At 34.4% G+C, this 23094-nt stretch overlaps 2 protein-coding genes and 1 pseudogene across 2 annotated transcripts; 2 read left to right on the top strand and 1 right to left on the bottom strand.

The window, feature by feature from the left end:
* Positions 1 to 1991: 1991 nt before the first annotated feature.
* Positions 1992 to 3368, top strand: LOC125869436 (uncharacterized; the record flags this gene model as incomplete). Its single annotated transcript, XM_049550019.1, has 3 exons — positions 1992 to 2282; positions 2565 to 2753; positions 2859 to 3368. Coding segments are annotated over exons 1-3 (990 nt in total), but the record flags the coding sequence as incomplete, so codon positions are not given.
* Positions 3369 to 16287: 12919 nt separating this feature from the next.
* LOC125867190 (probable disease resistance protein At1g61300) lies at positions 16288 to 21544 on the top strand. Its single transcript, XM_049547618.1, has 4 exons — positions 16288 to 18747; positions 20236 to 20730; positions 20892 to 20940; positions 21363 to 21544. The coding sequence occupies exons 1-4, from the start codon at positions 16288 to 16290 to the stop codon at positions 21542 to 21544; spliced, it is 3186 nt and encodes a 1061-aa protein (XP_049403575.1).
* Positions 21545 to 21559: 15 nt separating this feature from the next.
* LOC125867189 (ras-related protein RABA4d-like) lies at positions 21560 to 22801 on the bottom strand (annotated as a pseudogene).
* Positions 22802 to 23094: the final 293 nt, after the last annotated feature.

Genomic DNA, 23094 nt, shown 5'->3' with positions numbered 1-23094 from the left:
AGATCATTACCCTTGAATCCATAATCCAATTCAAGGTGAGTTAGGATCAAAGTCAAGTGATGTTAGAAGTCAAGTGAAGTTAGAGCCAAGCTTAGAAGTTAAGCAAGTCTTTAAAGCTTTTCAAGAGTCTTCATTGAACGTTTTAACTTCATTCTAAGGCTCAAGTTCCAAGTTAAGTATAAGAGTTCCAAGTTAAGTCTAAGAGTTCCAAGTTAAGTATAGAGTTTCAAGTCAAGCAAAGAGTATAGAGTTTCAAGCTAAGTAAAGAGTCTCAAGTTTCAAGTCGAGTAAAGAGTATCGAGTTTCCAGTCAAGTCAAGAGTTTCGAGTTAAGTCAAGAGTCAAGAGTTGAGTTCATTTCTCAAAAGTAATTAGGGAACTAAGTATTTCCCAAAAAAGTTTATAAGTGTTTTCACATTTAAGTTGAGAGGAAACTGAGATTTCCGAAAGAGTTTTGAGAAGTTTGAGCACTATCTCTTTTAAAAGAAAAGATGAGTTTTTGAAAAAGAGTTTCTAAAATATGATTAGTATGACAAATAGAGTATGTCATCAATGTTTAAACAGTATGGTCTCTAGATATACGATCATTGTTTAAGCAGTATGAATATCCCGAGTCATCAATGATCATATTAAAAATATGGTTTTGATTTGTTCTTTTTAAAAAGAGTTTTCAAGTGCCTTCGGGCTAAGTTTTGAGTAATTATCTCAACTAAAGAAAGATGTGTTTAAAACACTTATGAGCTAAAGTATTTTTGGGAGTAGTCTTGAGCACCGAATTGGGGACACGAGTTCATATTAACTCAACTCTCCATAAGAACCATGTAGCCAAACATGGGATTTCTCGGATCATACATTTTAGATGATCACGAAAGTTAAGCTAGTGGATCCATTAAGCAAAAGTTAAAGTAATGTCCTATATCGATGGCAAGGTATACGATGGTCCTTGGGCAACGTGAGGTAAAACGTTGTGTCACTACTTATATATGTAGTGGTGGCTGTCGGTTAGAGAACTCCCACAGTAGAAAGAGCTTGGTTCCTCGATAAGTTCTGCTTAGTATGGATGGGGGTATGGAACTTCATTCATGCATTGCACAAGTAAACTTTGAGAGGAAGCATGGTATTTTCATGATATTATAAATATGATTTTTACGTCATGTTTTAAATAGTTTTGCAAAGCTTTATATATATTGCATGTGTCTTATTGCTTTATATTGAGTTCAGTTATTCATGAGTTGAACAGAGCCAAGGTAAGTTCTCTTTTATATCCCTTTCAAGCTTAAGTTGTTGTTTAGCGGTCCAGTCGCATACTCGTACATTACATGTACTGATGCCAATTGGCCTGCATCGTCTTATGATGCAGACACAGGTACCCAAGATCAGCATCCAGCACACCGTTGATCCAGTTGAGCACTACAGAGTCAGTGGTGAGCCTCCTTTCTTTTCGGAGGACTCGGTTGTTCTGTTCTTTTAGTTTTGTTTTGTTAGGATGTGGCGGGGTCTGTCCCAACATCCATCTCAGTATTTTAGAGGTTTCATAGACAGTCAGTCAGTTAGTTTGAGTCTCTCTTTTGTGTATATGCATAATTATTCTATTTTGAGACTCGAGTTGCCTTTTTGGCTAGTTTTTATCAGTTGGTTGTTTATAACCTTTCTTTACATTTAGTTATGTTGTTGATTTAAGTTTCGCTGAGTTAAGAAAGCTAGGCCAAGGGTTCGCTTGGGGCCAGCAATGGTCTCCGAGTGCCGGTCTCGCCCAGGGTGTAGGCTCGGGGCGTGACAAACTTGGTATCAGAGCAAGTTCCAGAGTCCTAGGGAGTCTATGAAGCCGTGTCTGTAGAGTCCTAGTTATCAGTGTGAAGCGCGCCATATCTATAATTGGGAAGCTACAACATTTAGGAAGATTTCTCACTTCTTTCACACTCATCTCGTGCGTTAGAGTTTATCTCTAAAGAGTTTCTTTCTAATTTATGCTTGTGCGTGTTTCAGAGGATCATGCCTCCACGAAGAGCAGTCAGAGTTCGTCCAGCTATGAAGGGTGTTGAGGAACAACAGTTACCAAATGCCCTAGAAATGCAAACCCAAGAAGAGATCAAATATGTGGATTTTCGTGAAACTATCCGAATGTTAAGTCAAGTTGCGACCTATCATATTGGGCAGGGAGATAATCGACACGAAGTGGTTGATGCTTCAAGGATCCGTGAACTCTTAAGGATGAACCCACCAAGCTTCACAGGTTCAAGTATTAGCGAGAATCCGGAGAACTTCATTGAGGAGCTCAAAAGGGTATTTGATGTGATGCATGTTGCTGAGTCAAAGAGGGTGGAACTAGCTGCATACCAATTAAAAGGTGTCGTTAGAATCTGGTTTGACCAATGGAAAAAGAATAGGGCTGAGGATGCGCCAGCAGTGAGTTGGGTTGTGTTTGAGGGTGGTCTCATGGGGCGTTTCTTTCCTCATGAATTGCGAGAGGCAAAGATTAAAGAGTTTCTCACCCTTAATCCGGAGTCTATGAGTGTTCATGAGTACAGTATGAAGTTCACTCAACTTTCCCGCTATGCTCCGGAGATGGTTGCTGACATGAGGAGCAGGATGAGTTTATATGTTGCTGGGTTGTCTCGTCAGTCAAGCAAGGAAGGCAAGGCAGCTATGCTGATAGGGGATATTGATCTAGCAAGATTTATGGTCCATTTACTACAAGTTGAGAAGGATAAGTTGAAGGATAGAGAAGAGTTTAAGGATAAAAGGGCTAAGATAGTAGGGGACGAGTTCAGGCAGCAAAAGAATGATGCTAATCAGTCATCTCTCCCACAGAAACAGAAGGGACCTGCTCCACCATCTGCTAGTGTGCCTGCACTTGAGAACAAAGATGGGTACAATAGAAATTCCTATAATTTCAGGGCTAGACCTGCCTATCCTCAAGGAAGTATAGTACCAAGGGGTAGTAAGGCTCCTTCATGTGCTAGGTGTGGTAGAACCCACCCAGGTAAGTGTCGTGATGGCCAGACAGGTTGCTTTAAGTGTGGACAAGAGGGACATTTCATGAAGGAGTGCCCAAAGAACAAGCAAGGTAGTGGAAATCTGAGCAATAAGGCCCAATCTTCTTCAGTTGTCCCACCAGACAGAATGGTACCTAGAGGAGATACTTCTAGTATGGACAGAGGAGCAAACTGCCTCTATGCAATCAACAATCGCCAAGAGCAAGAAGATTCACCAGATGTTGTCACTGGTATGATTCGAGTCTTCGACTTTGCTGTTTCTGCTTTGCTAGACCCCAGAGCGAGTTTATCTTTTGTAATTCCTTTTGTTGCTATGAACTTTGATGTTATACCTGATCAACCTAGTGAGCCAGTCATAGAGTGGAGTAGTAGTTCAGCAGTGCCTAAGGGTCGTTTCATTTTCGTACCTCAATGCGAGAAAGTTAGTTTCAAAGGGTTGTATCTATCACTTAGTCTGAGTTAATGACTCTAGTGTTGAGATACCTTCTTTTCAGTCAGTACCTATAGTAAGAGAGTTTCCAGAAGTTTTTCCTGATGATCTACCCGAAATTCCTCTTGTGAGAGAAATAGATTTCGGCATAGACCTTATTCCAGATACTCGTCCTATCTCCTTTCCGCCATATGGAATGGCACCAGCAGAGTTAAAAGAGTTAAAGGAGCAGTTAAAGGGATTTGTTAGATAAGAGTTTTATTTAACCAAGTTGACTCGGAAGGACAACGAAATTTCAACGGTCCAAACCTTGTGAGGAAGACTTTCAAGAATGGAAAGAGAAGTTGAGTACCGCCCAGTTAGGATATTTGGTTCTTGAGTACATACTGGGTATCTGAATCTAAAATGGATTTGAGAATAATAGTCGAGTTTAGGCAAATCGGGGTGTAATGTGATGAGCTAGAGTTGGCTGTTGCAATTTTTGCTTCGAAGATATGGCGTCATTGTTGTATGATGTTTATGTGGGTGTGTTCACTTAGAATGAGATTAATCTCAGACAAAGAGAGAGTTAGCAAAAGATGTGCATAGACTTGCACACTTGGGAGTCGGACTTGTAGATTCCGCAGAAGGAGGAATAGAAGTGACGAGCAAGGCCGAGTTATCAGTAGTGTCAGAAGTAGAAGGTGAGAAAGACTCAGACCCTATCCTGCTGGGATTACAGGTGAAATGTTCATAAGCAGTGATGGCTTTAGAACAAGGGGGAGATGGTGTTTTGAGGTATCAAGGTGGATTGTGGAATTGATTTCAAAGATAATTGAGATGATTACCTATCTTGCATGGAGTTGCTTACAACGATAGTTACCATTTTAGCATCCATATGACTAGTTATGAGGCTCTTTATGAGAGGAGATGTAGGTCTCTTTTTGGATGGTTTGAAGTTAGTAAAGCAGGGTTGATAGATCCAGAGTTAGTTCATCAAGCTATAGAGAAGGCGAAAGTGATTCAAGAGAGGTTGAAAATGGCACAAAGTCGTCAAGAATCCTACATTGATGTTAGAAGAAGGGCGTTAGAGTTTGAAGTAGAGGATTGGGTATGTTTGAAAGTTTTAACCATGAAATGAGTCATGAGGAGAAACCTGTTCAGATTTTTGACCGCCAAGTTTGTAGATTGACAACGAAAGATGTAGCATCAGTCAAAGGTCCTTTGGAGGAACCAGTTTGTTGAAGAAGAGATATCCATATCTCTTTGAATTCGGAGGAAGTGTAGATCAAGGTACTAATTTCCTTCTTGGTGTTCTTTAAGTTATAGTGAGCATGTTGTTGTCGTTTGCATGGTTGCTTGTTGGGTGTTTGAGTTTGATTTACACCCTTAGCCTAGTAAGAGTCATCTCATTCGAGGACGAATGTTCCCAAGGGGGAGATATTGTAACATCCGGCAATCTATCTATATATAAAAGGAGAAGAAAAATGACACATGTCAACACCACAAATTTTCAATATTTTAAATAAATTTTAAATAATTAATAATTAATAATTAAATAAATAAATATAGACACATGTCAATAATTAGAATTAAAACGACACATGTCAGCACAATAATTTTTTTAAATTTAAATAATCAATACTTAAATAAATAAATATAGACACATGTCAATAATCTACATTTAAAAAACATAAATAAAAAACAGTTTTTAAAATTTGTTTACGTAAAAAAACTGATGTTTTGATCTCCTTTTTTTTAAAAAATAATAATAATAATTTGAATGTGTTTATTCCTAATTCAAAGCTAACTGCCTAATTTTTTTAAAAAAAAATAATGGGATCATTTTTAATCTATCTATATATAAAAGGAGAAGTAAAAAGTGCCACATGTCAGCACACTACAAAATTTCTCCATCTTTTTGTATTAAAAATTAAAATTTTAAATTTTAAAATACTTTAAATATGCATTAGTTGGTAATTTTTAAAAATAACTTATTCTACACGTGAATAATGTTAAAAAAAAAATTACTTATTATTTTTTGTAATTAGAATTAGCATTCGAATATATAGTTTTATCCCATGTATTTGTGACTATAATTGTGAATAACTAACTAAATATTATCATGTTTCTTTATATATTTCCTAAAAATAATTTTTAAATCACAATTAAAATGTAAATTTTAAATTTTAAATTTTAACTCACAATATTTTAAATTTTAAATCACAAAAAAACTGTCAATAATTTTAAAAAACAAAACTGCCAATTCAAAAGTAGTGTAATTTCCACCCGCTGTGTAGTCATATAGATAGATTTTCATTCTTTTCCACAATCTCTGTATTATTTTGCATTTATTGATTTTCTTGAAAAACTTTTAGGGAAAAAAAATTATGAATGAAACAAGATCTTTTAAGTTTTACCAAAAAAGAAGAAGAATTCAGATCATATATTTGTTCTCAGTTTCATATTTGTGTTGTTACGAAATGAATTCGAAATGCGTTTTCAATTGATTCATTTTTTTGTTTTCTTTCTGAATTTGTATTATTTTTATCTACATTATAAAATTAGAACTATGATTTTGCAGGGTTGAAGTACACTTTATCACATATTGAAGAATTCTCCACTAGGTAAAACTCAAAACTTGAGTGTCTTTATTTCCCTTTTTATTATATATTTTTTATTATAAATAAAATCAAAATTATGAGATTTGCTACAAGAATTCTTATAAAAAATGTTTCTCCATTTAAACTCAATTAATGTCGTCATCAATCTAAGTGCATTGGGAAGGTATAGAGTTCTTTGATTAACCTTAAAAGTTTTTATTTAGTACATTAAATCATCTGATGATTTTTTTTTATTAGGTCATTCTTTCTTCTAAATATGTGGAAGTCATAAAATGAGAAGAAACATGTACATGTACATGTTTAATTTTGTCATAAAACCTAATAATGGTATTTAATAAGCCGTCAATGTAATAATACTTCATTTAAACTAAAACATAAAATATAACCAGATTAGTTTAATCAAAATTAAAATTAGTTTAATTATTTAATTAGTTTTCTAATCCACGGAAAAGATTGAAGATTTTTATCATATTTTTACGATGACAGGTGTAACTCGTGCTTCACACGTTATTGAATTTTTGAGTTTCAGTTCACCAATTATTCTAAAATTATGACACTCTATCAAAAAGAGAAAACTCACACAGTAAATTATTGAAAAATAATTAGCGCATTTTTATGATATGTTATTGGATTTTTGAGTTTCAATTCACCAATCATTTTAAAATTATGACACTCTATGAAAAGAGAAAACTCACACATTAAATTATTAAAAAAATTGAAATAGCGTACAAAAAAAAGGATTTGGAGTCTTTCAAATGTTTTTAACAAATAATCTTTAAAGAAAATAACATAAAAACTAAACTAAATAAATTGACATTTCTCTAACAATAAAAGAATTGACTTTTAATAAGTCAAAATATTGACAACCTGTATTTATTTTAAAAATAATTTACAAAAAAATCAAATTAATTTATTTGAAACAAAAAATAAAAAAATTGACACAATGAATGATGGAGTCTTTTTAAGAAATTAATTTATATTAAATTAGCAAAACTAATTTCAAAATATGAAAAAAAATGCAAACATTTAGTATCTATTACTTCTGTCGTGATTTTGTAATAATGAATTTTTTTCTTAAGAGGATTATTGTGAAAAGGATCGGATTTGATAATTAAGCACCCCATAGAATGTCGTCTCTTATGCCAAATAGTGAAAGTTGATCATTTAGTAACTTATGATGTGAGATTTTTTATATTTTTGAGAAAATCATATTAGTACTTAGGTGGTTAAGTATTAAGTCGATACATATTCTCGATTTGATTATTTCTTTGACCTAGTAATTAATTAGAACTAGAAATAGGTTTTACCACTGTAATTTGACCGTCACTTACCACACAAAAAAAAGTATTAATCATTGAGTTACAAAAATTAAATTAAAATATAAAATAAAAATAATATGCCTCACATTAGTTCAATCGAGAATTTTGAAGAGTGGTTTAGTGCCCCTTATTATTTCAAATTTTAATTTTAAATTGTACATTGAATCTCTAACTGATGAAAGAGAGATATTACTGTGTATAATATATATTCGAACATAATGTATAACATAGGCACTTTTTTTAATATATTATCCGTGTAACGCACGGGTACGTATACTAGTGTGAAATAATTGAAGAGGCTTAGAATTGGAAATTTTCATTTTTTGGAAAGAATTTTAAAGTTTTGAAAATTTGGCTATGGAAATCAGTGAATTTTTGGCCAACTTTGAGCAGTCGTAACTCCTAGATCAGAATGAGTTAGGAGTAGTTCCAGTTATGGTTACGAATATTGTGGAATGATCTTTCCAACGCCACCGAGTTTTCTCGATTCCGAGTTCGTAGGAGTGAGTTATGGCCTTTGGAAGTTGGACAGTTGGCAGGGAAGCCGTCCGGAAATTTTAAGGGCATTTTGGTCTTTTCACTAACCAATTCCTTTGGTTATATTATTGTGTTAGGCTGATTTGTGGATCATTTTTGTTCCATTTTAAAAGAGTGAGAGTGAGGGTTTTGAGTGAAGAAGAGAAGAACAAGAGAAGAAGAGAAGATCAAGCAAGAAGATCCTCGTGGTATCGTCGGGGGTGATCCCTATTAAGGTATGTGAGCTTTTAGTGATGGGTTGATCCTTTCCCCCACACACCAAATTCATTTTTATTATTGAGAAAAGATTGGTTGTGTTGTAAAAGTTGTTGGTTGTGGTGTTGATGTTGTTGGTTGTGTTGTTGAAGTTGTTGGTTGTGGTGTTGATGTTGTTGATTGTGTGGTTGAAATTCTTGTTGATTTGAGACATGATTTGGGTTGTGTTTTTGAGTTGAATCTATGGTATATTGAGGGTTTTAATGATTCTAAGTGATTTGGGGAAGAAACCATTCGATTTTAGGTGAAATTAGGTGAGAAAACGAGAAAATGATCTTGCTGAAATTTCTGGGTTGGAGGCCTGGCGCGACGCGCCTGCCAGAGCGCCCCAAACTCACCTCTGAAGTTTAGGGGCTGGCTCCCTGTGCCACCCATGGCTCCAGGGTCACCTTCCCCATCCAGTTGTCGTCGGTTGCCCCATTTGAGTTCATTTAAAGTGTGCATTCACTCCCTTTCGATTCTAACTACTCTAAGCTACTTCTAAACACCTAAAAGTCATTCCTAACATGATCATAATATTGAATTCATAATTCAAATTCAAGGTAGAGTTGAGAGTTATGTTTTGAGAATTCTTTCGAATATTCTAAGGAAATCCCTTTGAGTCTTTTTGAGGAGTCGGCTACAATTTCTAGTAACTTGTTTCAAGACTCGAGCAAGTGAGTAAGAAAATGAGAAGTGTCGTAAACATGAGATCATTACCCTTGAATCCATAATCCAATTCAAGGTGAGTTAAGATCAAAGTCAAGTGAAGTTAGAAGTCAAGTGAAGTTAGAGCCAAGCTTAGAAGTTAAGCAAGTCAAAGCAAGTCTTTAAAGCTTTTCAAGAGTCTTCATTGAACGTTTTAACTTTATTCTAATGCTCAAGTTCCAAGTTAAGTATAAGAGTTCCAAGTTAAGTCTAAGAGTTCCAAGTTATGTATAGAGTTCCAAGTTAAGTATAGAGTTTCAAGTCAAGCAAAGAGTATAGAGTTTCAAGCTAAGTAAAGAGTCTCAAGTTTCAAGTCGAGTAAAGAGTATCGAGTTTCCAGTCAAGTCAAGAGTTTCGAGTTAAGTCAAGAGTCAAGAGTTGAGTTCATTTCTCAAAAGTAATTAGGGAACTAAGTATTTCCCAAAAAAGTTTATAAGTGTTTTCACATTTAAGTTGAGAGGAAACTGAGATTTCCAAAAGAGTTTTGAGAAGTTTGAGCACTATCTCTTTTAAAAGAAAAGATGAGTTTTTTGAAAAAGAGTTTCTAAAATATGATTAGTATGACAAATAGAGTATGTCATCAATGTTTAAACAGTATGGTCTCTAGATATACCATCAATGTTTAAGCAGTATGAATATCCGAGTCATCAATGATCATATTAAAAATATGGTTTTGATTTGTTCTTTTTAAAAAGAGTTTTCAAGTGCCTTCGGGCTAAGTTTTGAGTAATTATCTCAACTAAAGAAAGATGTGTTTAAAACACTTATGAGCTAAAGTATTTTTGGGAGTAGTCTTGAGCACCGAATTGGGGACACGAGTTCATATTAACTCAACTCTCCATAAGAACCATGTAGCCAAACATGGGATTTCTCGGATCATACATTTTAGATGATCACGAAAGTTAAGCTAGTGGATCCATTAAGCAAAAGTTAAAGTAAGGTCCTATATCGATGGCAAGGTATACGATGGTCCTTGGGCAACGTGAGGTAAAACGTTGTGTCACTACTTATACATGTAGTGGTGGCTGTCGGTTAGAGAACTCCCACAGTAGAAAGAGCTTGGTTCCTCGATAAGTTCTGCTTAGTATGGATGGGGGTATGGAACTTCATTCATGCATTGCACAAGTAGACTTTGAGAGAAAGTATGGTATTTTCATGATATTATAAATATGATTTTTACGTCATGCTTTAATTAGTTTTGCAAAGCTTTATATATATTGCATGTGTCTTATTGCTTTATATTGAGTTCAGTTATTCATGAGTTGAACAGAGCCAAGGTAAGTTCTCTTTTGTATCCCTTTCAAGCTTAAGTTGTTGTTTAGCGGTCCAGCTCGCATACTCATACATTACATTACATGTACTGATGCCAATTGGCCTGCATCGTCTTATGATGCAGACGCAGGTACCCAAGATCAGCATCTAGCACACCGTTGATCCAGTTGAGCACTCCAGAGTCAGTGGTGAGCCTCCTTGCTTTCCGGAGGACTCGGTTGTTCTGTTCTTTTAGTTTTATTTTGTTAGGAAGTTGCGGGGTCTGTCCCAACATCCATCTCAGTATTTTAGAGGCTTCATAGACAGTCAGTCAGTTAGTTTGAGTCTCTCTTTTGTGTATATGCATAATTATTCTATTTTGAGACTCGAGTTGCCTTTTTGGCTAGTTTTTATCAGTTGGTTGTTTATAACCTTTCTTTACATTGAGTTATGCTGTTGAGTTAAGTTCCGCTAAGTTAAGAAAGCCAGGCCAAGGGTTCGCTTTGGACCAGCAATGGTCTCCGAGTGCCGGTCCCGCCCAGGGTGTAGGCTCGGGGTGTGACAAAGAACACATAGGATCTAAACTAAACATTTTAACTCCTAGAACGCATCAATTAGTGATTAGACATTTAGTTTTTTTTTTTTTCAATTTGCTTAACCTATTTTGATTTGGCCATCAGTGGCCAGAGGTGCTCTGAATCTCAATAGACTATGGATAATAGATTGTCAATCAATGGAAGAAGTGATCAGAAAAGGAGAAGGAATCATGATCGCATTTCCCCTGTTGGAAAAGCTGAAGCTTTGCAAGCTGCCTAAGCTGGGGCATTTCTTTCTGTTGAGATGTGCTAGTCCACTGTGCTATAGTACCAGGTTGAGATGTGCTAGTCAGGGGAGTAAAACCATGACCTGTCACACAGGATTTTCAACTGTTTTCACTATTATTAAGCAATGAGTGAATACAGACTTGAACTACACCACATGAGATTAACCTCTTAATCTCACTACAAGTTATAACTCTATTACAAGAAGAGCCAAAGCAATGCCTCTATTGCCCACTATGTTAACTAACTCTAATTAGTTTAGACTCCAATCACGGGACACACAATTAACTCTAATTGTGTTATGTGTTTTCTTCACAAAAAGACTCAATGTGTTTCTTTAAAGATTAGAAACGAATGTTACAATTTCAACAGATTACAGGCATTTTCTTAACAACACTTCAACAATGCACTTGATAGCTCTATCAGGTCCCTTGAGGTGTATGTTTGAAAGATTGAGTTTGTTGAAGACAAATTTCACCTTTTTGAATGAATAAATCTCTTCGTTGTTGTTTGTTGAATATATCAATCAACCAAGGATATATTATCCGTTGAACAAACAACCTCGTGCGTTCTCATTGGAGGAGTACACTTTCTCATTGGAGAAGTACACTTTCCTCGTTTACTATGCTCACCAACCACTGAAAAAGACAGTTTTACAGTTGTTCACCATTTAAGCTTAGAGGAAAGTTATTCTACTTTGGACCAGGTCCCAGCGCTTTTAAGAATCATCAAAACACTGAAATACTACACTTTCTGATGGAGCATGCTCTTAAATTTTCATTTCTGAAGGAAGTGCAACTTGATGACTGCCTGGAAATGAAGGCGTTTGTCCAACATGGAATATATGTGAGTACACCGAGTCTTGAAAGTGTGAACAATGATGATGAGGTGAAAGAAGATGATTTGAATAATGGACACGATAGAGGTTCACTTCTTACGTTTGTCTTGTATAACTAATTAACTCTAGTGCTCTCTTTCCGTTTTACCTTAATAGTAATAGTAATATTCACATACTTATTTATGTTTTTCAAGTTCCTTGTACAATATTTTCAGTTAGAAATCTGAAGCATCACTATTCTCTGTTCCGACAAACAAAAAGCTAGTCAAGGCACTACAGATGGTGACCAATCTGAAGCTCCTGTTGGTGACCAATCTGAAGCTGCCGATGACTCGAAAGAGTGAACATGATTTTGGAACCTAGTGATGACAGAAGCTAGTAATGTCTAAGTTAGATCGAACATCACCTGAAACAGAGGCGCATTCAGGATTTCATAAGGATGGGTGCATTATTACGAAAAGATACATCTAAGATATAAATTTGATCGGTTTAACCTTTACGTTCTTAACACTAACCGTTAAACTTTAAAAATTATAGGTCCAACATATATAAAACTACTAGTTTTAAATTTTAATAAACACATTTGATTTAATAATATAAAAATTATACCAAGCTAATTTTATTTAGGAATTTTCAATGTTACATATTTGAAAATTTTGAAAGATAAAAGCAAAAAAATAAAAGAAAAATTGATTGAAACGCCAAAAGTGCTACCGATAACCACTTGGAGGGGTGTTAATAACAAAAATAAAATAGATATAAGATTTAAATTTCTATATTTGCTTAAAGAGGTGCACCCAATCTTCATCGTATTATTATATGTTACTTTTAATGTGGGTTCACACCTCTATATTTAAATATTTAAAAAAAAATATAATACTACTATATATAATCTAGAGAGGGGAGCATGGGTTCATGTGAACCCACGGAACCCCTCTAGATACGCCTCTGACCTGAAACCTACAGCGTGGTTTGTTGATTTTTGAAAGAAGGGGCGGGAGCCGAGAGTAGCAGCGTATTACATGTCGTCAGGCCCCTTTGATATCTTATTAGTCAAGCACTAGTGCCCCATTAGAGTAAGATGCTCGTGATGGAGGTAATAACAATTTTTTCCAAGAGACTTTGTATATGTATTAGTAATTTCTAGAAAATAGTTGATTGTGAACACACTTATGATAATTATATATAGACTTAAGGCCACTGTAGGATTCTATAAACAGTAAATTTTTTGAATCCACAAGTGGTTCTAAATTCTTCTTTCATTTTATTTAATACGGGAAAATGCATAAGTGTCCCCCAGATAGTGCCACGTAGGCCAAAAAGGGGTAGAAAATTATATATAAAATAATTTTGGGGGGGTAATAGGACCTTAGTAAAGGTTAGGTGTGTCTCAGGGATTTTGGGCATAGGCTGGGGGTACTTATGCATTCTCCCTATTTAATAGCTAATATGTAGCTTTATTTTCTCATGACGTCTTGCATTCTTTGTCGTTCTGAAAGATTTTAATGAACACTTTTTTGTAGATGCTTGTTCATCCATATTTAATCAAAGCATAGATATACCATCAGAAGAAAGCCTATAAAAGTTATCTTATTGCTTGTGATGCGAATGTTATATTGTATTTTGGCTCAATATTGAGTCCGGAAGCTCTTTAATATTGAGATAAAAACATAATAGGGATACGATGTTGTGTTACCAATGCTTGAGATGCCAAACTTTTGGCGTGCGGAGAGTGTTAAGCATCCACATTACTATATCAATAGCATTGATTTGTACTTGACAATAAAAGACACTAATAATGTAGGAGTTGTTTACACTGTCGGTATATACAAGTTAAATTCTTATTTGAAATGACGCACAGACGTGTGAGATTCTATCATTTCCTTCAGTTTACGAGTTCTCTTATTCTGGAATTTGTTGGCTTTTGTGTGTTTGATTAATATGCAGAAGATGCATAAACACTAGTGCCAATAGTAGATACTAAATCACCATAAAACATCATAGTTGTTGATCAAAACAAGGACATAAACTTTGTTTAGGTTGTTGTGAACATCAAGTGCTCTACAGTTTTCTCTGTTTAATAGCAGAAACTTGATAACATTAGGTTTAAAGTTTTTATTAATTCCTTTAATTGCTGGTAGCAATATATGTATGTGTGCACCAGAATATGTATTTGAATTTGCGCATTCCAATTTGGGGCGCGTAAAACACTTCCTACTAAAGGGAACTTACTTGAACTCTAAACATCTGATTAAAGAAAGTGAGAACTTCTACTTATCATTTCATCAAAAATTTTGATGATAGGATCTCCCCTTCTTTGCCAAAGACAACTTACTCGAACACGAGACATCTGGTTAAAGAATGAGAACTTAACATTCAACTACTACCTTTGGTGATAAGGCCTACTGGCCCCTTCTACTAGTATCTTCATCTTCTTCTTTCATTTGTTCTGAAAAACAGTTGTGGGTATGGTTGAGAGTAATAAATGGAGAGTAGTACAATAATTATGTTGATGGAATGTTTGAATATATGAAAAGAAATCACATAATTAATTTCTTTTGTTCAAAGAAATTTAAACCTAATACTTCAGTATTATCAACTCACTTCAATAACCATAAACTTTTCTACATTGACAATGTAAAAAAAAACTTTCGCACCTTAAAATAACTTGTAACTAAATCTAGTAGCATTGATTTATACTTGCTAGTAAAATACACCGATAATATATTTTTAAAAACATATATTATATAAGTTTGTGGTTGTATATATTACGTATTCATCTTTAGAGATTTGTCTTACATAGTTGCCAACTTAATTGTTAAAATTGTCTTACTTTAAAAAGAACTATACGTTGTTAGCTAAAAAATTATAATTTAATAACTAACTGTTGTTAATTCACATGGTTATAATTTTGTTCAAAGATTGTTGCAACAACTTAGAGATTGATACATCAACCAGTTTATAAGCTCCATCATATTTTTATTTTTTTTCACACATGATGTTCGATATTTAAATTGTGTGTCCCACTTTAGGGGTAAAACACTTCCTATCAAAGGTAATTTACTTGAACTCGAGACATTTTATTAAAGAAAAAAAAGTAATATCGATTTACTACAACTTTTATTTTTATCATCTATTTTAAAAAAAATCAAGTCAACAATTGATGACAGACCTGTTCCTAGATGTTTCATTTTAAAACACGAGTACACCACTAAAATAAAAAATAAGAAAAAAAAGTATAGTAAGTGGAAATTAATCCCTAATCTTTTACTTAAATAATCAACATCCAACCAAATATTTTATTTAGTCTTCTTATAACAATATCATTCGTATATAATATTATACCAATTTTTAAAAAAAATGTATCAGAAAAAAAATAACTAATTTTATGTAGAAACTACAAATTTAAATATTTGTTTATGCACATCCAAAATTGAATGACATAAAAGTTTACTGAAATCAAATAAAATGATATATTTATATATTATACCTTTATTTTTTCATCAAAAAAAAATATTTGGGGTGGGTAAGAGTTATTATGGAATAGTACTATTATGTGTAAATTGTTTAGTCCATGTGAGGTAGAATTAATAGTAGTACCTAACTCAAAGCCGTGCAATTATCAACTTTCAACTTTCTCTCTTCTATTCATTTACTCTCAACCTATTTTCATTCTATATTTGCTTCCTTGTAACTAAAAAATCTATTGAAAATGTTTCCAAAAAATTACTTATTTTTTGTATATAATATTAAATTACTTTCTTTGTTTAAAAAAAATGACCTAGTTTGACTTGACACGGAGTTTAAGGAAATAAAGAAGACTTTTGAATCTTGTGGCCCTAAATTAAAGTTATATCAAATGTACAAAATTTCCCTTTAATCTTGTGGCCTTAAACATGCCACGTGGAAAACTGAAATTAAAGTGTTTCCAAAAAAAGAAATAGGTCATTTTTTTTTAAACTAATTAATAGTAGTACCTCAAAGATATGTAAATATTTTTTGGGTTTCAGGCTTGATATTCGATATTTGAATTCACACATTCCACTTTGGGGTAAAATATTTCCTACTAATGGCATGTTAATGAAACACGAAATATTATTGGTTAAAGAAGTAGTAATTACCATTCTACCACAACTTTTAGTAATAAGGCCTCCCATTTTACTAGTAACTTTGAATACATAAGCATGTCCTTCAATTAATTGGTTTCAGGCTTTAGCTGACATATATGTTTTTGCAATTTTTGGGTGTGTACAAGTAGATATTTAAACTTGTATAAAATTAAATAAATAAACACATTTGTCTTACGTGGTTGGAGGGCATAAATGTTTGTTAAAGCCAAATTAAAAGATGTATTTGTGTTTTCATGTGTTGTGAAAAAAAGTTTGTGGGAGGGGGTGGGTGAGAGTTATAATGGAATACTACAATTATTAGTGTGAAAGGCATATATACATGTTGTAAGTTGTTTATCAGTTTTCAATTTTCCTTACATTTCTTTTCTCTTTCAGCTTTCATTCCATCCCAAATTTTCCAACACTGCTACTTACTAAAGCTATGAATTGCTTATCTGAAGTTGCGAACAAAGTTAAAGATTATTTGATCAATGAAATTTGGTATTTGTTTACTTATGAGAGCAACATCATATCTTTGGATAATGAATTTGTGAGGCTGCAGAATATCAAAAGTGGAGTGCAGCGAGGAGTGATGGCTGCTGGGAGAAACTTACAAGTCAGTTCTCCCAACATCCAGGGCTGGTCAACTCGTGCTGATGCCACTATTGCTGAGGTGGATACTATGTTGCGACGTAGAGATGAGGCTGAAAGAGGTTTCTATGGTTGGTGTTCAAACTTGAAGTCACGTTACTTGCTGAGCAAGAGATCTAAGGAAATTGTAATGGATGTGATTGGTCTTCAAACTGAAGCCAAAGATTATCCTGTATTACCTGCTGAAGTTGAAACTATATATAATAACACTGGTGAGGTGTTGGCCTCCAGAAAATCGCAAGAGGAAGAGGTCATGGCAGCTTTGAGAGATGAAGAGGTTACTGTGATTGGGATATGTGGTCTGGGTGGTGTTGGCAAAACAACACTCACTGAGAAAATCAGACAAAAGGCGAAACAACAAGGGTTCTTCAAAGATGTTGTCATGGTAACTGTCAGTCAACAACCAGACTGGAAAAAACTTCAGGGTGATATCGCAGAAGAACTCAAGCTGAAATTACAAGGGGATAATTTGTGGAGTCGTGGAGATCGGCTGCGTACAAGGTTAATGGATCAGAACAGCCGCAACCTTATAATCTTGGATGATGTTTGGGAGTCTATTCATGATCTAGACACACATGGAATTCCCAGCGGTAGCCATCGGTGCAAAGTGATATTGACGACGCGATTCCGAAATGTTTGTGCAGACATGGAAGCTCAGAGGATCATGGAAGTCAGAACCTTATCTGAAGAGGAAGCATGGTTCCTTTTCAGTCAGAAAGTTGGTGATTTTGGCACCGATCCTTCTCTGATTGTCATAGCAAAAGAGGTAGTCGAAGAATGCAAGGGGTTGCCACTTGCAATTATTACAGTTGCTGCAGCACTAAAGGGTAAAGACAAGCCTTCATGGGAGGATGCCCTTAAACAATTACGTCGTGCAGAAACAAGAAATATCCCTGGAGTGCACGAAAAGGTGTATGAACCTCTGAGGCTAAGCTATAATTACTTGGGAAGTGATGAAGTCAAGTATCTGTTTTTGCTTTGTTCTTTGTTCCAGGAAGATAGTGATATTTGGATTGAAGAATTGCTTAATTATGGAATGGGGCTTCGCATCTTTTCGGGAATCGAAAATTTAGAAGATGCAAGAAAAAGGGTGTGTTTTCTGTTAAAAATATTGACAGATTGTTTCTTGTTATCCCAAGGTTCAGACAAAAATCATGTGAAAATGCATGATGTGGTCCGTGATGTGGCTATAAGTATTGCGTCTGAGGGAGAGCATAACTTTATGGTAAGTCACGATGTTAACTCGGAACAGTTCCCAAGTAGAACTTCTTATGAGCATTTCAGTCACATGTCAATTGTTGCAAATAAATTTGATAAGCATCCTAGACGAATAATTTGCAAAAAACTGAAGCTTTTAATGTTGAAACTCCGTTTTGAAGATCCATTCAAACTACAGGACAAGTTTTTTTATGAAATGAGTAGCCTCAATGTCTTGAGCCTGAGGGGACACAGATTTGAGGACTCCATTCTGCGTTTTCCAGTATCCATTAGGAGGTTGTCAAGTCTGAGGACGCTGTGTCTGAGTAATTTAAGGTTGGGTGACATATTCTTTATTGGGGATCTTGTTGAATTAAAAATTCTCAGCATAAGAGATTGTGAGTTAGATGAGCTACCAAAGAAGATAGCAAAATTGACCAAGCTAATTAGGTTAGAGTTTTGGAATGAGTATAGAGCACTTAAAAGGATTTCAGCAGGGGTGTTATCAAAATTACTAGCTCAATTGGAGGAACTACATATGGTGGGAGTAAAAGATTGGAGTAATGTGATCTACAGTAACCTTGGCCTTCCCTCCAAGTTGAAACGGTACACACTTAAAGTGAATGCAATTTACACTGATGATTACGACAAGAGTATTGCGTTAGAGGTCACGGAGACTGCCCCATTGGGTGATTGGATCTGCCACCTGCTGAAGCAGAGTGAGGTCGTGCGGTCAACCGGAAAGGGCTCTAATAATGTGTTGACTGCGCTGCAGCTGAATGAATTTCAGAATGTGATATGTCTCTGCCTCTCTGAATGTGATTTAGTGACACATTTATTGAAGAGTACACATGAAGTAATCAAGTTCCCCAATTTATATGAGTTGGAGCTTCAATTTCTGGATTGCCTGACTCACTTTTGCAGTGACACTGTTGAGGGCATTGAGTTCCCTCGGTTAAAAAGAATGATCTTCACTGGGTTACATCAGTTGCAAAATTTGTGTCCTACGGCAAACAACTCCATCACAGACTCAAATCCTCTTTTCCATGAAAAGGTTAGCTTCTTATCATCAAAATGTTATCTTTTACTTGAGCATTAAAGATATTTACTTAAACAAAGTCTATTGCTCAGATATATCCTTTTTGTCTAACAAGTGAAAAAATAATTTTAAATTAATTTTTATAATTTGTTATTTAAAAAATCCATATAAGGCTATATTTGATGTGATTTTTTGCGAATTCATTTATTCAGCAGTTAATTTAAGTTTTAAATATCTCCCTTATAAATCTATTATCTTATCATTATTTGAGTTTCATATTCTTATTTCAGTTTTTAGTCTGAAACTCTTAACCTCATAGTTGGATTACCATTTTGCCCTTATCTTACCCCTAAAATGAATTTAATATTAATATCTATTTATTTAATTAAATATTAAGTAATAGTTATATTTAAATTCATGCATCAACCAAGATCTTAATGCAATCATATATTCATGTACCTCGACTTAATGCAAGATCTTAAATGTGGGTAATGAAGAGTCTAATAACCTTCAATTTTAATTTGTAAGATAAGTGGGGTAATGAAGAGTCTATCAAAGACACTCACACAACATTATTTATATTTCCTTCTTTCATCCAAATTTGTGCTCATCTTTCATTCTACATTAGGTTAGTCTACATCATTTGTAAAATTTTCATTACTAATTTGTAATTGTAAGAATTCTTACTGATTCATTTATTTGTATTCTTTAAAATTTCATGCATATTCATCTTCTTTTTGTTGAGAAATATGTAAATTATCATAGTTACAAGATGAATATCCTCCAATATGAAGTTGTAAGTGAATTTTTATTTTTCATATCTCCATCTTTTTGAGTTTTTAAATATAATTTCGTAATTGATTACTATATTTTTATATTCTTCATTTCTTCTATCCTTATAATCAAGGTAATCCTAATTTATATTTATAATTAATTGTTTTGAGGGTAAGCATGTTAAATCCCACATAATATTTTCACAACTAGACCCGTAAAAGAGTAAGTCTTTGATAAAGATTTATAGTTATGTATTTTTAGTTGGTTGATAATCATTTATCTTTTTAAAACATGTTTGTACTTTTTCATTTTTATATGTAATCTCAAATGTTTATAAAATCCATGTACTTAACTATTATAGAGAGATACAAAAATTAGTGCACAAGTAAAAATAAAATAAAAAATAATGTATAGTAAAAATTAGTGCAAATGTTACATTGAATTTTATTGTATTAGAATTCATATTCAATTTTTTATATACAAATCCTTTAATATATAGTTCAAGAAACTTAGACTTAGCTTTGAACTTAGCGATGAATATATGTACACTCCACTATGATATATTTACTTGTATAAATTAATTAACTTTTCTAATGTCAATTAGGGGACAAACGTGCAAGTGTGCAACGCACATTCCAAGGACTAGTATAAATAAATGTGTGTAACCTAGTTTTGTTCTAATTGCTCCAACTCTATCAGCAACAATGTTTGATACTTCAAAGCTCGCAGGTTTCTTGTCCCAACCTGGAAGTGTTAGATATTTATGGGCCTAACAGCATAAGTGCTTTATGCTCTCACCAACTTCCAACTGACTACTTCACCAAACTTCAAACATTGCAAGTATTGCATTGTGGAAAATTGAGAAACTTGATGTCACCATCAGTGGCCAGAGGTCTTTTGAATCTCCGAGAACTAAGAATACAAAATTGTGAATCAATGGAAGAAGTGATCACAAAAGGAGAAGGAATCATGACCTTATTTCCCCGATTGCAAGAGTTGAAGCTTTGGGACCTGCCTAAGCTGGGGCATTTCTTTCTGACAAGGCATGCTCTTGAATTTCCATTACTCAGAGTTGTGTCTATTCGTGGATGCCCTGAAATGAAGACGTTTGTCCAACAGGGAATATTTGTGAGTACACCGAGTCTAGAATGGGTGAACTTCAATTATGAAAAGGTGAAAGTAGATGATCTGAATAAATGGATACAACAGAGGTTCAATAACAAGGTATGTCTTATTCCGCTAGTTATATAACTGATTGCTACATATTCTAATTAGGCTCTACTGCTCTCTTTCCGTTTTAGATACTTATTTAAGTTCATCAACTTTCTTTTACTTAATAAGCTAGTCATCTCTCTCTCTTCCTTTGCATTCTCTGTTTCCTGCAGAAAAAAAAAGCTAGTGATGGCGACGAAGCTGAATCTAGTCATGCCAGAAGTTAATTAACAAGCAGAGGCGGATCTACATTCTTCACACAATGCAAGTAAAACCTTGAACATCACCTGATACCTATGCTCATGATGGAGGTAATTAACAAGCAGAGGCGGATCTACATTCTTGTAACCTATTAGTTCATGTCAACCTACTAGCTATTGCCCATAGATCTTGTATATGTATTAGTAATATCTAAAAATTAGTTGATTGTGATATAAACTTGAGGTCACAGGCTCACAGCAGAATTCTGTAAACTATAAATTTGGATTCGCCTGTGATTCTAAGTTCATCTTTCATTATATTTAACCGCTAATATGTAGATTTATTTTCTCATGTCGTCTTCTATTCTACGTTGTTTTGAAAGATTGATCACATCACATGAGTATTTTTTTGTTGGAACGAGTAAACCATTCCGCCTTTTCCAGTATCCATTCAGAGGTTGTCAAATCCGAGGACGCTATGTCTGAGTAATTTATGGTTGGATGACATATCCATTATTGGCAAACTTGTCAATTTGGAAATTCTCTGCATCAGAGATTCTCAGTTAGAGGAGGTGCCAGTGGAGAAAGGAAAATTGAACCAATCTAATTTCTGTTCGAGCTTTTGAATAAGCATCGAGTACTTAAAAGGATATGCATCAGCCACCACTATTCCCACCAGAATCTGTGTCCTCTCCAGGAGCAATTATCCTGGTTCCCTTTAAAGATTGTGTCTTCCCATAATCAGCTCCCGGAGCTGCAATAAGCATATTCTTGCTAATGATTTTATAAATTTCTGTTAAAGCTGTCATGAATGCACCCTTGACGTTTGTGGATTGAAAAGCTGATGTTTCCATAAAGAAAAGATTCTCCCTTTCTGCAAATTCTTGAGCATCTTCAACTGGTACAGCTCGTAGACTTCCTAGATCACATTTGTTCGCGATGAGCATTATAACTATGTTCTTGTCTACATGACCTCTTAGTTCCTCCAGCCATCTAGCCATATGATCGAATGATTGGCGTTTTGTTAAGTCATAGACTAGCATCGCGCCAACTGCACCTCGATAATATGCACTTGTTACTGCTCTATACCTGAGAGAGAAATGAGAGATGATTCATTGAGTTACAACAATTATCAAATTGGCTATGTTGCTCTTAACTCTTCAAAAGCAGACCCATCAGAAGTAGAGCATTTTGGAGGATACTGGCAACATTTTTCTCAAGAGTCCGAGCAACATAGCTTAACAGAAGGTAAATGTCCGGTTGGAAGAGTACATGTTTGCATACTTGAAACTGAAATTCAGCAAGAGTTGCATATAATTGATCACGTGTATTGTCTCCAAAAGTAAGAGGCGAGTTTCAAGATACATCATAAAATAGACGAGATATTCCGTTTGACATAATCACTACATAGTCGTAAAAGTCCTATGTAGAATTCGCCATTTAAATGCTAAACACACTTGCATGAGCACATGAACTAAGCACCATCTCTCTTCTTCTATTTGTACATGTTTCGCAGTTTCAGATTTCTCATCATCATACTCATCACACAGACAGAAAAATGGCCTTTTATAAGGTAGAAGTCTAAAGCGCGAATACTAATGGGAGACTACTGTTGGATACTTTGTAATATATAAAGGTCTTATATTGAACAGACACAGTTGTTCATGAAAATACATGACTGTTATGAAAAGTCATATGTTCATGAAAGAACATGACTCTCTTTTAAGTTCTATAAATATAAAGACTCTAGAAGTAGCCTAAGAAAATTCTGCAAGTATATCCAAGGGCTTTGTTGCATCATTGAAGAGAATTGTTTGTATTTACCCCAATATGTATATGGGCAATATCTCTTTAAAGAAAGTGATTGCACGCCTCAAAGCCATCTTCTTCTTCAATTCATAATTCCTATTATTTTTCTAACAACTACACCTCGAATTTGTGCTACTCAGAATTCTCTTACCTTCTTTTTTTCCATCAGTATTGATGAAAAAGTGTATAATCTTTTGATTCAATATCTGAATTGGTAGTTGAGATCAACTAGCCATAAGGACTTTTTGTCAAAAACAAAAGGAATATTTCATTGGAGGAGAAAAGCTAATATGAACAAAAGAATCTTTTAAGGACTTAAATTTCAATTTCCAGAAGGGCATGGCTTTAATTATTCAAGAATCATTTT

This window comes from Solanum stenotomum, chromosome 6, assembly GCF_019186545.1.
Source record: "Solanum stenotomum isolate F172 chromosome 6, ASM1918654v1, whole genome shotgun sequence".
NCBI classification, from domain to species: Eukaryota; Viridiplantae; Streptophyta; class Magnoliopsida; order Solanales; family Solanaceae; genus Solanum; species Solanum stenotomum.
The sequence above is the reverse complement of the archived record's forward strand: the minus strand, read 5'-3'. Positions and strand labels throughout refer to the sequence as shown.